We start from the raw sequence: 14268 nt of genomic DNA, 5'->3' as shown, positions 1-14268 counted from the left end.
TTATTGCATTTTTTAATAATAATAATAATATTTACGTAACATACAAAAATATATTATATAATAAGTATATTATTTTATTTTTGAAAATAAATTTTTTTGTTTTATAAATAGTCATTATTTTTTTTATTATATTATAATACATAATTATAAAAACTACTCTCTCTCTCTCTCTCTCTCTCATTGAGATTCTCGCAATTTAAATACAATTTAATGATAGAAACTAAAAAAACAAAATGATTAATCACTAAACAACATAAAAACACATAATTTCTATAATAGTTCGTGAATTAATAAATATAAAGTTATAGTTGTTTTCATTTCTAATATTACTACAATACATACCGGTATATATATATATATAAATGTAAAATAAAATACAATAATAAAAATAACAATAATAACAATAACAAATGTAATACAAAATAAAATGTAATATATAGTACTTTCTCATTTTTTTATTTAATACTATTTAAATTTTTGTTATTAACTTATTTTTATAATACAGAAATTTATACTAATACTAATAATAAAAATACTGTAATATATTGTAGTAATAATAGTTACATGTATTATTTATTTTATTTATAAACTAAACTATTTTATATCCTGTGTGATTTTAACTTATTATAATTATTATAATATTTTTTGTTGTTGATTACCTGGGATCATTAAAATTGCACAAATAACAATGTGAAATTATATAATTTTTTTTGACTTAACAGTATTTTTTACTAATTTTTATTATGTGTGCACGAAACTAAAAGCAATAAAATGTAGTTTAAAATAAAATAACGTTAAAATAAAATAATAGTAATAATAATAGCAACAAAATAGTGTATATTTATAGTTGAAAATAGTTAGTTGTCAGTCATAAACGTACTGTACAATAAAAATAAATAAATAAATAATAGTAATAATAATAATAATACAGTAATTCATTGACAAAAATTATATCTACAAAAAAAATAAATAATAATCGTAACAATAATAATAATAATGTGCATTTAGTTTTTTTATATTTAAAAAGTAAAAGTTAGCATTAAATTTTTTTTCATAATTAAGTTATATAACTAAAATAGCTGTAAAATAAAAGTTTATATATACAGTATATACTATGATTTTAAAAAATAAAATAATATATAAATATAACTGTACACAACTTATTACCGGAACGGTTATATGTGGTTACTAAACAAAAAAAATAAAAAAAAAATAATAAAAGACAACTTATGGGTAGACAATGAAGGGGTTGGACCCATCCATTTACTTACTAATAATACATAACAATATAATAATCATAATTTTGCACTCTTGATCTAATTTGAATGGGTCTCTCTCTCTCTCTCTCTCTCTCTCTCTCTCTCTCTCTCTCTCTCTCTCTCTCTCTCTCTCTCTCTCTCTCTCTCTCTCTTTACATCTAATATAATATATATAACATATAATTACATATATTTTTTATTATAGTGTGTCTGTGTTATTGAGCACCTGTTGTGAGCTTATGTATATTCATTAAAAATAGAAACTTTCTCATAGTGTGTGTATGTGTGTGTGTATTATACCCAGTGCTTCTAACTATAAAAGTTTTCATCCCCTTTTCAATTCCCCCCCCTCGAAAAAAATAAATCTCAAAACAAATCTCAGATCTAAATATTAGACATTATACAGCTTAACAATATATATATACAGCTAATAATTTAGTAAATTATTTTATTTTTAAATCTAATAGAAAAAAACCATATATTTCCTATTAGTTATGAACAATAATAAATTAACAAAATTAATTCAATTTTTTTATTATTAAAATTTTTGCACAAAAAAAATAATAAATATATACTGCAAGTTCATGACCTATTATTAATATAATACATAATTTGTAATTTATTTGTATGTATAATATATTAGATTTATATATTTTATATTCATTCTGTATACTACTATATATGCTGCACAGGTATATACTCTCAAAAGATAATCCGGTATCTAATGTACTCCTTTTTTAGTGGTTATAACACTTTCATAGGAAATATTTATATAATTATTATTATAAAAAGAGATGAGTCTCTCTCTCTCTCTCTCTCTCTCTCTCTCTCTCTATGCTATAATATACAGTTACATTATACAGGTATAATAATATAATAGTATCCGTTATTTAATATTGTTATATCTAATATGTAAGCCATTGCACTCATTTTTAATGAAAAGAATATACTGTATATATTTGTATTGTAATGTTTGCCTGAGTTATGCTTATAAAGGACTGGTATTACTTGTTATGGTTTGAGAGGGTTTGAGAGAGAGAGAGAGAGAGAGAGAGAGAGAGAGAGAGAGAGAGAGAGAGAGAGAGAGAGAGAGAGAGAGAGAGAGAGAGAGAGAGGTTTGGGTTCATAAATAAAATGAAAAGTACTGAACAACAACTTTCTTAATAATAAACATAATACATAATGTATGTAAAAAAGGGGAGGAAAGGGATGTACATTAGAGAGTGAGTGTGTGTGTGTGAGAGAGAGAGAGAGAGAGAGAGAGAGAGAGAGAGAGAGAGAGAGAGTTTTAAGTTTGTATTTGGGTCTAAATATAGGAATTAAATTTTTTTTATAGAAGAATACATTTTTCTCTGGAAAAAATAATGATAGCTATAAAAGTACCACAATTTATATGAAATAAATTCAGATAACTCTCACTAACGATGAGCTAAACATCATTTCTAAATGAGAGGAAAAGTAGTGACAAAAAAAATTAATAATATTAATAATAATGAAATATCAAGTCAATTGAAATTGTTATTTATTATAATTTTGTATTAAAAGTATTTATTTATATATTGATCAGAAAAAATAATTATTATTATTACTAGAATAGTATTGATTTTTTTTCTTCAGCCAAACAAAAATATTTGATATTAAAAAAAATAATTAATTAAAAGATGCGGTTATTTCCCAAACAATACCGATGCTCGACATCGCTATTATTATTAGTACTCATATTAAGTCTAACAGTCAATGATAGTGTTGGCGACAAAAAAATGAAAGAATTAATGAAATTAATAAAGAAGTTGAAAAAGTTGGCACCACTTCTAGCGTTGGCTAAAATGAAATTGAAGCCCAAATTCGGAATACTTCCCATTCCTATACCACTACCCATACCACTCAAGTAAGTCAAATATAATTTATTAATTAAAAAAAGAAAGTTTTTTAAATATCTGAGTAAATCAACAAAAAAAAATAATGTTATAATATGATCTCAACAATTAATTTGGTGGACAATAAAACATTGCTTTATTTTGTTGTTGTTGTTGTTGTTTTTGAAAAAAATATAGCACTAACTAAATAAGTATACTAAATTTTTTTTTTAAATAATTGTTAATAATTTTATTATTATTTTTACTATTATTTTATTTAAACTATTTATAACTTTAATTGCTTTCCAAAAAATAGAAGTTTTGTTTAATTATATAGAATTTATTCCACTTTATTAGTATACCAATTATGGTTATAAAATATAATTTTAAAATATTTTTTAAACAACTATTACTTTAAATTTTCTTAATAAAATTATTTATGAGTCTATATATAAATTTATAGTTATTTGTTAGACTAATGAATTATGTTAGTACTTATTTTTAAAAAATAATTAGTACTTAAATAATAAAAGCAAGTTTATAGTCATCTAAAATGCTATTTATTATTGAATTTGATTTATTTGAAAATAATTTAATTATCTAAGTAAAAATCTCTATGAAAAATTAATAAATATTTAAAAAAAATAATTTACTTGTAAATGTCATATTTATTTGATCCTAATAATCTGTAATAAAATTATTTGTTACTTTTATCATAAATAATTTTTAACAAAAAAGTTAATTTTTATATTTAAATACTATCTTTTAAATAATAAGTAAATTTAATGATATATACAAATAATGTTTAAATAGTTTAAATATCTTGATTAAAAATTTTTTCAAATTTAAAATGCATTAGTGAATTTTTTAAAAAATCAATGTAAATGAAAATGAATATAATTACAGGTAAATTGAATTTTGAATAAATAAATATAAAAATATCTATTGAAAATATTTTTTAAAAAATATTTATTGAAATATGTCTATTATATTTCTAGAATTTTTATTCAAAAAAATTATTTAATATTTATATAATACAAATAAAAAATATATTTGTATTATATAATTTATTGTACTGTAATATCTGCAATCATAAAATAAATACATTGAAAATTTATAATAAATACTATAATTTAGTAATAAATATAATTGCATTACAATAAAAAAAATTCTTTTAAAAATCTATACAAAAAAAAATTATGCCAACTTTATTAGTTAAGAATTTTAAAATGTAATAATAAAAATGTCTAAAATTTAAAAAAATAATACTTAAAAACTGATCAAACCATAAATTCATACTATTTGATAATATTTAAATTAGCTAGATAATATTCTAGTTAATCTTTTTAAAAAAAATTAATGTATAATTTATCATATCTTAAAATAAACCTTATATCAAAAATTAATAAATTAACTCTATATTAGTTTCAAGATTTTTTTTTCTAAAAAAACAATTTTATAGACAATAATTACATTATATTATTATTAATAATTTAAAATAATTAGAATAGAGAAAAAGGAACCACCTATTTATATGACTAAACCCTCCTATGGCGGTGGAGGCGGCGGATATGGTATGGGAGGCGGAGGAGGTGGTGGCGGCGGCGGATATAGTATGGGAGGCGGAGGAGGTGGAGGTGGTTATGGAGGTGGCGGCGGAGGAGGAGGAGGAGGTGGCTATAGTATGGATAGCGGAGACAGTTATGAAGATATGGGTGGATACGGAGGTATGGATGACAGTTATGGTGGCGGCGGAGGAGGCGGCGGCGGTTACGGAGGCGGTGGTAGCGGAGGCGGCGGCTATGGAGGAGGAGGCGGCGGCGGAGGATATGGAGGTGGCGGCGGAGGAGGCGACGAATATGGTGGTGGTTATTCCGGAGAGGGTAGTGGAGGTTATGGTGGTGGTGGTGGTAGTGGGGGATATGGCGGAGGAGGTGATGGGGGTTATGGAGGTGGTGGTGGTGGTTATGGCGGTGGAGATGATAGCTATGGTGGCGGTGGCGGTGGTGGTGATGGAGGCTATGGCGGAAGCGGTGGGGGTTACAGTGGTGGCGGAGGAGGCGGTGGCTATGGTGGTGGTGGCGGCGGCGGCGGCGCTTATGGAGGTAATGAAATCGGTAGCTATAGAATTAATAAATCATTTATTAGTAATAATGGTGAACATGAAGACGTTGATATCATTGCAGATGTCGGCAAAAATGGCTACTAATTGATAGCTTTTAAAAAAAATCATTAAAATCGATGCCATTGTGTCTGAGCTGTCATTTCTGATGCTTTGCTTAACAAAAAAAAAATACTAAAATAATTCACTAACTCTTCACTCATTGGATATCATTAAACTCATCACTAAAAATCAGCATTTTTTCATTCATCTAAATAATCATTGTTTCATTTAAACAAAAAAATAAAACACAAAAAATTCATTATAAGAAAAATTTATGTAAATATATAGCAAAAAAAACAATTATTAAAAAAATTTCAGCCTAAACATATTATTAATAGTTTTGCTATTATTAATAATATTGTTTAAAACAATAGATATCTCTCATAAATAAAAGTCTCAATACTTATTAATTGCCAAAAATGTAACTAAAAATGAAATATTTCCTCAATATTAAGATTTGTGCTCAAAATTTATAAATATTTTTTTTATAGGAAGTTGTATATTGTTTTTACTTATATATAATATATATATAATTATTTTTTTCTACTAATTAGTTAGGATATTTTAAACTAATTAATTTAAATTTATAATTTTTTGTTTTAATATTAGCATTTTAAATTTTTGTTTTGATTACATTAGACACAATAGAAATGTTTTATACTATACATTACATTACTCATTAAATCATAACTCATCATAATCATCAATTTGTTAATATTATTAATTTGATAATAATAATATTTAACATTAATATGCAATATAATTATTATATACATTCTATAATAATATTCATTATTATTTTTTTAATAGTATACATTAAAAAATAATTTACAGTAACTTTTTTTATGTAAAATATTAATTTTAATTGTTATTTTTGTTGTTGTATTAATTTGATTATAAATATCTCCCTGATAATACAAACAATTCAAAACTTAAAAATACTTTTGTTATTTATATATTTAAAAAAAATTAAGACTATTTATACATTTAATTGTTTTGTTATTTAAACATATATAAAAATAGCAACATTTTTACTTAATTTAGCGGGTAATACATATACATATATAAACAAACATTTATGTACTGTATTTGTTAGCACATAATTTCTAAGTACTTTAAATTATTTGTTTAATTTGTTTTCAAAAAAAAATATTGTTTTATTGTACAAATTTCTAAAAAACAAATATGTTTATTATTTATTTTTAAAATTATCAATATTTATTTTAATTGTAAAAAAAATAATTTTACTAATAAAAAGTTATTGTAATAGTTAATTTTGTTTTCACTAATTAATTGCTTACAAATATTTACTATAATTCTATCATAGTATTTAATATATGATTAATATTAAAAAAAAGTTTCAAACTAAATAGATTATCATAATATATACTTAAATTTTAGTAAATTTTTAATTCATAGTCTAATGATTTGTATTTGTCATTAATATGTATGATATACTATATATATTTTCTTAAAAAATACAAGATATATTGTTTAATATGGAAATTTATTTTAAAATAAACTTACCTATATAAAAATATTTATAAATATGATAATTATTCAGCAAACAAAATAATATACATATTTTTAAGACAATATTTTCATATATGCGAACATACAGTATTAGTATTGGCATACATTTAAATATATATATATATATATATATATATTGTTGTATGCAAATTACATTGATTATAAAATTAAGTTTAATATTATAGTAAGTGTAAAAAATATTATCAACTTTATTAATCTATCAATCAATGATAATATAATCTTTGTAAATATTGATTTTAAAAATCAAAATAACAACAATTTATTCAAATAAATAAAAAGGAAGTTAACTAAAATAAATAATAATAAAATGTTAATCTTTATTTGATTTATTCAATACAAATGTTTTTTATTTTTAAAAACTTTTGAAAGCATTGTCAATCAAAATTTAATATACAGTATTATATTACATTATTTAACATAATTTATAATTTTTTATAGGATTTTATTTTTATCTACCGTAAAATCTTAATTATAAGTCGATCTGGTGTATAGGTCGCAGGTAATTTATTAATAAAAAAAATAATAATTTTGTTGTATAAGTCGCACCTCATGTATTAGTCGCATGTCTATATTTTTAACCTAGATCACTTTTTTTGTTGTATAAGTCGCGACTTATACAATAGATTTTACGGTAATTTTAGTAAAATTCATGGCTAACATTAAAAAAACGGTTTTAAAGTTTAAACTATAATTAACAATAAAATAACATATAATTGACTAATAAAAAATTAGTATTTACTTAAAAATATATACACATATTACATTGCATATATGTATACAGTAATATATAAATACAGGTATACTGTATATTATATAAATTTAAAACTATAAATATATAGTACAACTGTCCACTACTATTGTGTGTCCAAATAATGAGTGTCCAGTTGTGTCAAAACAAGATTGAGATAAAAAAACTATAGATATATACTATGTATATATATATATATATATACTGTATATACCGGTACTTATGGTATGGCATTTGACATGACATGACATTACATGTGAAATGAGGCGTTAAAATTGCAGCTGCAGTTTGGACACCAATTAGAGAAATTGGAAGTTATTTAGTGTTTTAATTATTATCTATTAATATAATAATATAAAAGCATATGTTAAATGTCATGATTAACGACTTTATATATATAAATTTATATACCTATATATATATATATATAGTAGACTTCAATACTTTTGTACCTACTTTTTTACACACTATACACTACACTATTACAACTACAGTATTAATAAAAATAATAATTTCTATTATACTATTTGTTACATTAAAATATTATTTGTCTAAAATGAAACAAAAAAAATAATATTAAATATATATATATATATATAATAGTTACCGGCACATTATATGAAAAATTTTACTATACAAACATATTTTATCATTTTTGTTTTACATTAATTTTATATTATATATATCATATTTAACATAGACACTTAATATAATTATTATATTATTGTTTCTTTAATACAGTGTATATAAAAGTCCTAATTATTATTATAATAATTATTATCATTATTACATTTTTTTTATAATATTATTTAATGTTTATTATTATTATTTAACTAAACGTTAATAATTTTTTATATATATTTTTTAATTTTTACTAAAATAACTATTAAAAAATCGTCTTAACAAGTGTTTTCATATAAATATATACAACTATATAAATATATTTTTGTAATATAACTATATATGAACTTCATTTGAACCTTATATTTGCCATAAAATACTAATTGAATTTTTTTTATTTAATGAATTTAATTCAAATAAATTAACTAAATTTTCGTCATAAATTTTTGTGACTTTAGTAAAAGTTTATAATATATTTTAGTAAATATATAGTATATTATTGTGAATATATTATTCACTTATAAATAAATAAATTTTATATATAAATGGAAAATAATTTCGAAGAAGTTGTTTGCAGTGATATTAGTAATAATAATAATAATCTTAGTATTAATAATCTTAACAATAATACCATTATTGATGACAATGTTATTGATAATACCAATACTGACGACCAAATTATTGATAATATCAACAACGGTATTGAAAACGACGATAGACTACAACAAAGCACTTCTTCGGCATTTATTGACAATCAGTCGGTAAATGAGTTCATCAGCGAAGAGGAGGCAGCAATCGAGTCGATTAGTAGACCCACTCTTTTACACGAAAACAATGACAACGAAGACAATGATGACGACGACGATGACGAAGAAGAAGAAGAAGAAAAGTGTCATTTAATAACTTTAACCAAAATGGAGGCGTCGGATGTCGTCTGGGATCAGTCTATCCGACATCACGAAAGATACGGTACAGAAAACATGTATTTGGATCCAGACTTATACTCAAATGATGGCAAAGACGAGAATAGTGTTTGCGATTACTCACCGGCGCTGGCATTGGCGTCATATGTGTCACAACAGATGAATGGCCAGACATTGGATGAACAACAAGTGTCTGGAGGAGTGCACAACAAATCTCAACCATATTTGAATGACTCGATTCATACAACAAACACTTTGCAGTCGACGTCGTCGTCATCAACAACAACAACAACAGATGTCAAACACACTTCTTCTTCGACAACAATCAATGATTATAACGCGTGGAAACAGTTGTCTATAAACAGCATAAATGGATATCAATCGACTGGTAATAATAATAGTAATAGTAGTAATAGTGCGACAAAATTAGGACTAAATAATAGTGATTATAATTATTATACGAGATTTGCCACTGAAAGACAACAACGATATCCGGACGCCCGGTCTCTGAGAGGACGGGGCGCCCACTCGTCGATGACTAAAGAAGAGCAACGCAAGAGTGCCTGCGATAGGGAAAGGACTCGTATGCGAGACATGAATCTGGCCTTTGATGCGCTCAGGTCTAAGTTGCCGTGTCTTAAGCCACGAGGCAAACGACTGTCTAAAATTGAATCGCTTAGGTATTTGCACTGATTATTATATAATTGATTTCAATTATTTATGAACAATTCATTTTAATGAATTTATTTCAATTGTTTTTATTTTTAAAAATTTCAAGAATGGCCATCAGATATATAGCACACTTGCAGTCAATATTGGCCACACCTGACGGTGAAATTAACGGTTCGTCCGCCATAACCTCACAGCCTTATTGTCCGCCCACTAACAACAGCTCGTGTACGCGATTGTGGAGAATAAATGTAATTTTAATTGTTTTTTTTTAAATTTTACTTTAACTATTGATAATTAGTTTTGAAATTATTAAATTATATTGTTTGTTTGTTTGTTAATAATTTTATTGTCAATGTTTAATATTCATATATCTATATATTTATATAGGATCGGGTAGACTATTGTGTGGGACAACAGTCATATCCTTGTCCCGAAACTTATCATCCGTACGAAAATAGTTATTACTGGTGGACACCTAATATTAATGGATCATATAGTGGTTACCAACAATGATCTATACTACTGTATTATATATATACTGTATTTTTAATAATAATAATTAATTTTTAAATGTTTTTTTAAAAACAAAATGTTTAATTTTTTATATAATGTTTTAAACTAAGATAATAGTACTTTTGCTAATATTTTTGTAATTACTATATATTTTTTTATATACAATATATATATATATATATATTGAAAGTACTGTACAATAGGATAACTTATATTAAGCCAAATATGTGAATATCTAGTCTCAATTAAAAACACCTGTCATGTAATTTATTATATAGATATATAAATTATATTATTTGTTTTAATATATTTATATTTCAGACCTATTTATTTTTGTATTAATGTCGCAATAATTTATTTTATTTTTTTTGTGAAAATTATTTTCTACTAGTATATTTTGAAAAAATATTTAATAAGATATTAAATAAATTACTGTAGTTGTAATTTTTTAAAAAAATATCTCATTTTTATTTTGAATAAAAATAAATATCAAATAGTCAAACAATTTTTGTTATCAATTTCAACATTATTAAATTATTTATCCAATCACAAACACCCACATACAATTAAATAAATTTTTTTTTTGATAATATTAATAAAAATAATCAGTAATAAAATAATTTAATTGTTTAATTATAATATTATCTAGATATATAGTAGATATGTTATTTAAGTTACGCCTGTATAATATAAATTATTATTTTTAAAAAAAAAATCTATAGTTTGCTACTTGATTTGCTAGGGTAATATACTGTATAGTTATATTCTGTACAGTATATTATATAAACAAATATTTATTTTATTTTTTAAAATAAAAGTAAAATTTCAACATTAATAAAAAATTATATTAATATAATATTAAAGGTTTTAACATTTACAAAAAAAAATTATTGCTCAAATATACATGTACTACATATACAATACATAAGTATAGTTACTGTAGAGTTATAATGTACAGTATATTAAAATATTTAGTTTATTATCATATTATTATTATTATTATTATTATTACTACTATAGCATTACACTATTATATATTACTTGAAAATAAAAACTTGTTATTCAATAATATCCAGCATTAATACAGTAGTAGTAATAATAATACGTTATAAATATAACCACAAAAATTCACTGATTGATCAAATCGTAAGCTAAAAACGTGCCAATCATTAGTCAATATATATTCAACCAATTAGATTGAGTTTCGTTTGTTATTTGAAATAATAGTGTCTATTATTAAGCGTTGAGTCAATTTGTTTGCCTTTTTTTGTATATAATTTTCATTTATTTATTTATTTAATTAATTTCCTAATAATAATAATAATAATGTAATCAATTGGTCGACAAATAGTAATAATATTAGTGTTCAATGAGTGTCCAAACAAAATCAATTTTCAGCGAAATGCTGGCCAAACTAGAGACTAAATTACCGATAATTAGTAATAATAACAACAACGACGAGGACAACAACTGTGCGGTAATCAGCCAATTGTTCGGTACGACTATCGAGTCGCTGGACGACTATTTTCTGGTCAGACTATTCAGCTATTTGTCGATTCGCGAAAAGTTGGCCATCGATCGTGTGTGCCGTCGGTGGCACACTATTATCAGACATATGGTCGAAAAACAGACGGGACTGTGTACTACCTGTCCGACCGATGACGATGCCTACTGTTTGGACGCTCAACGGGATCATTGTGTCGTCGGTGGCGATATACGACCGGCGCTCAAACAGACCAACGGCTGGATGTATGACTTGACGGATAGCGTGTCCATTGATAATCTGAAATCAATTGCCGATAACTGTCCGTATGTTAAATGTCTGCATTTGAGTCACTGTATTATTGACGCCAACTCTTTGCGCCAATTGGTTGAAATGTTTCCCGATTTCGAGTGTCTTCATCTCAAAAGTAATGTCTGATTAAAAACAAAATTGTTTTTTTGTTTGATAAACGAAATACTAATGTTTTTTTTCTGATTTGTTTTTATAGCTTTTGTCTTGAAGTCCACAATTGATGACCAAAGCAACAGACGCTTTCTGGACGAATGGACAGAAATAGGTAAAGTATTGGCGCCAGTCATACGCCATCTGTCCATTGATCCGCACTACGAGTTTCGGCTCAACGAAAGTCAAATGAAATGTCTATTGCAAGACATGAAACTAATCGAAGAGTTTCGCTGCGGAACTCATTTCGATCGCGAAGTTGTCGGCAATTTTCTATCGAGTCTACCGAAGCGTTGCCGAGTTTTCTGTAGTTTAGGTATTATATTATTTTGTTTTTTTTAAGTTTTTTTTATATACTGTTTGTTATTATTAATGATTTTCAATTGAATTTCTGGATCAATAGGTCGCGAGATGTCAATCGACGGTTTGTCTCATTTGGCCAAAAATCAGGGCGAAGTGATGACACATTTGATCTATTTTTCGGTATCCATACGAACAGCTGAGTCGTTGATCAAAATCGGCCAAAGTTTTCAAAATCTAGTAAAACTACGAATCAATCTATCATTTAATGAGACAATACTGACGTCTTCATCACCGATATCTAGTTTGACTAAACTAAAAGAGTTTTCGGTAGATATGAATACCTTTACAGATACACACATCGATGATGGCCTCATTTGGTGCATCAAAGACGGACTAAGTTCGCTGGAAATGCTTGAGATTACTCGCGCGTGTCCATCAAATCGGGCGTTTAGCGCTATCGGCGCGTGTTTACCGCAATTAAAAAAACTAATACTACGAATCGTTGAAATCCAGTGCACGTGCGACTCGCCCAGCGATCTGACTCGCGAGCGTACCGATCGGTACAGTTGTGCCACTTGTCGTGAGGCCAGTTGGCTATCGGTGGCTAACTATAATAATCTAAAAGAGCTACAATTGCTTAGTTTTTATCATCGAATCAATGCACCGAAAACGATGCACCAGGAGTTTACCAAACAGTTGCCATTGTTTAAACAGTTAAGACAATTGACTATTTTTAGATATGATTTGTCACAATCGGATCTATTGACACAATTGAATCACTTGATGACCGATACAGAACTAAATGATATATTTAGATTGAAATTAAAGTCAATACCTATTACCGAGTCGTTGAAGATTAAGACACCGAAAGTTATTATAACTCGCGACTCATTTATGCTATAGTTATATAATGTATATATTTATATTAAATACAATATTAAAAGTATTGGTAGATATGGTGTATGCATTTGGGAGAGTATTCAATTAAACAGGTAATCGACTCATTAGTTTATATTAAATATCTGATAAACCATACATTCAATTTAAAAATGACCAAGAACATAATTGTAGATAATATTATACTCAACATTATTGTAATTGGTCATTTTTTTATTAATTGTAAAACTAACTAGATAATAGCATCGACATAAAATAGTTGACTATTATCTAGTTAATTTTACAATTAATCAAAAAATGACCAATTACAATAATGTTGAGTATAATATTATCTACAATTATGTTCTTGGTCATTTTTAAATTGAATGTATGGTTTATCAGATATTTAATATAAACTAATAAGTGGAATACCTGTCTAACCGAATACTCTCCCAAATTTATACACCATATCTATCCATACTTTTTACACTTTTAATTTAAATATATTGTATAATATGGTATACATGTCTATTTGAGTAGTAAAACTAGTTTACTAATTTGTGTGTACTAAATAGTTTATTTAATTATTTAAAAAAAATTATAACTAAATTTATCTTAATTACTATAAGTCGTTTGTTTTGGGAATATCAATAACTGATAATTATTTTCTAATATTTTATATTTATATTCAGATAATTTGCAATTTTTGTTGATTACTATTTATACTAATTTGTTTTAAAATATTTATGTATTGTATACTATAAATATATTATTATTATTATTATTAATATTATTAATATATTAGGGTATTTCCTAATTACAATTTTTTAAAGG

General features: G+C 24.9%; 3 protein-coding genes across 3 annotated transcripts; all 3 read left to right on the top strand.

Annotated features, from left to right (window-relative positions):
* Window positions 1–2920: 2920 nt before the first annotated feature.
* Window positions 2921–5324, top strand: LOC128964396 (uncharacterized). Its single transcript, XM_054310986.1, has 2 exons — window positions 2921–3147; window positions 4622–5324. The coding sequence occupies exons 1-2, from the start codon at window positions 2921–2923 to the stop codon at window positions 5322–5324; spliced, it is 930 nt and encodes a 309-aa protein (XP_054166961.1).
* Window positions 5325–8747: 3423 nt separating this feature from the next.
* LOC128964395 (probable cyclin-dependent serine/threonine-protein kinase DDB_G0292550) lies at window positions 8748–10310 on the top strand. Its single transcript, XM_054310985.1, has 3 exons — window positions 8748–9805; window positions 9904–10045; window positions 10185–10310. Exons 1-3 carry the CDS (start codon window positions 8748–8750, stop codon window positions 10308–10310), a joined length of 1326 nt encoding a protein of 441 aa, XP_054166960.1.
* A 1228-nt stretch (window positions 10311–11538) lies between these two features.
* LOC128963925 (uncharacterized) lies at window positions 11539–13473 on the top strand. Its single transcript, XM_054310470.1, has 3 exons — window positions 11539–12220; window positions 12302–12571; window positions 12659–13473. Exons 1-3 carry the CDS (start codon window positions 11680–11682, stop codon window positions 13459–13461), a joined length of 1614 nt encoding a protein of 537 aa, XP_054166445.1. The 5' UTR covers window positions 11539–11679; the 3' UTR covers window positions 13462–13473.
* Window positions 13474–14268: the final 795 nt, after the last annotated feature.

This window comes from Oppia nitens, unplaced genomic scaffold (assembly GCF_028296485.1).
Source record: "Oppia nitens isolate AA-2021 unplaced genomic scaffold, nextdenovo-longstitch-racon4-pilon3 scaffold8_pilon_pilon_pilon, whole genome shotgun sequence".
NCBI classification, from domain to species: Eukaryota; Metazoa; Arthropoda; class Arachnida; order Sarcoptiformes; family Oppiidae; genus Oppia; species Oppia nitens.
The sequence above is the reverse complement of the archived record's forward strand: the minus strand, read 5'-3'. Positions and strand labels throughout refer to the sequence as shown.

Coding starts and splice junctions, on each gene's coding strand:
- LOC128964396 (XM_054310986.1), top strand. CDS start 2,921: ATGCGGTTATTTCCCAAACAATACCGATGCTCGACATCGCTATTATTA. Junction 3,148..4,621: donor CCACTACCCATACCACTCAA/GTAAGTCAAATA, acceptor TAAAATAATTAG/AATAGAGAAAAAGGAACCAC.
- LOC128963925 (XM_054310470.1), top strand. CDS start 11,680: ATGAGTGTCCAAACAAAATCAATTTTCAGCGAAATGCTGGCCAAACTA. Junction 12,221..12,301: donor CGAGTGTCTTCATCTCAAAA/GTAATGTCTGAT, acceptor TTGTTTTTATAG/CTTTTGTCTTGAAGTCCACA. Junction 12,572..12,658: donor CCGAGTTTTCTGTAGTTTAG/GTATTATATTAT, acceptor CTGGATCAATAG/GTCGCGAGATGTCAATCGAC.
- LOC128964395 (XM_054310985.1), top strand. CDS start 8,748: ATGGAAAATAATTTCGAAGAAGTTGTTTGCAGTGATATTAGTAATAAT. Junction 9,806..9,903: donor TCTAAAATTGAATCGCTTAG/GTATTTGCACTG, acceptor AAAAATTTCAAG/AATGGCCATCAGATATATAG. Junction 10,046..10,184: donor CGCGATTGTGGAGAATAAAT/GTAATTTTAATT, acceptor ATATTTATATAG/GATCGGGTAGACTATTGTGT.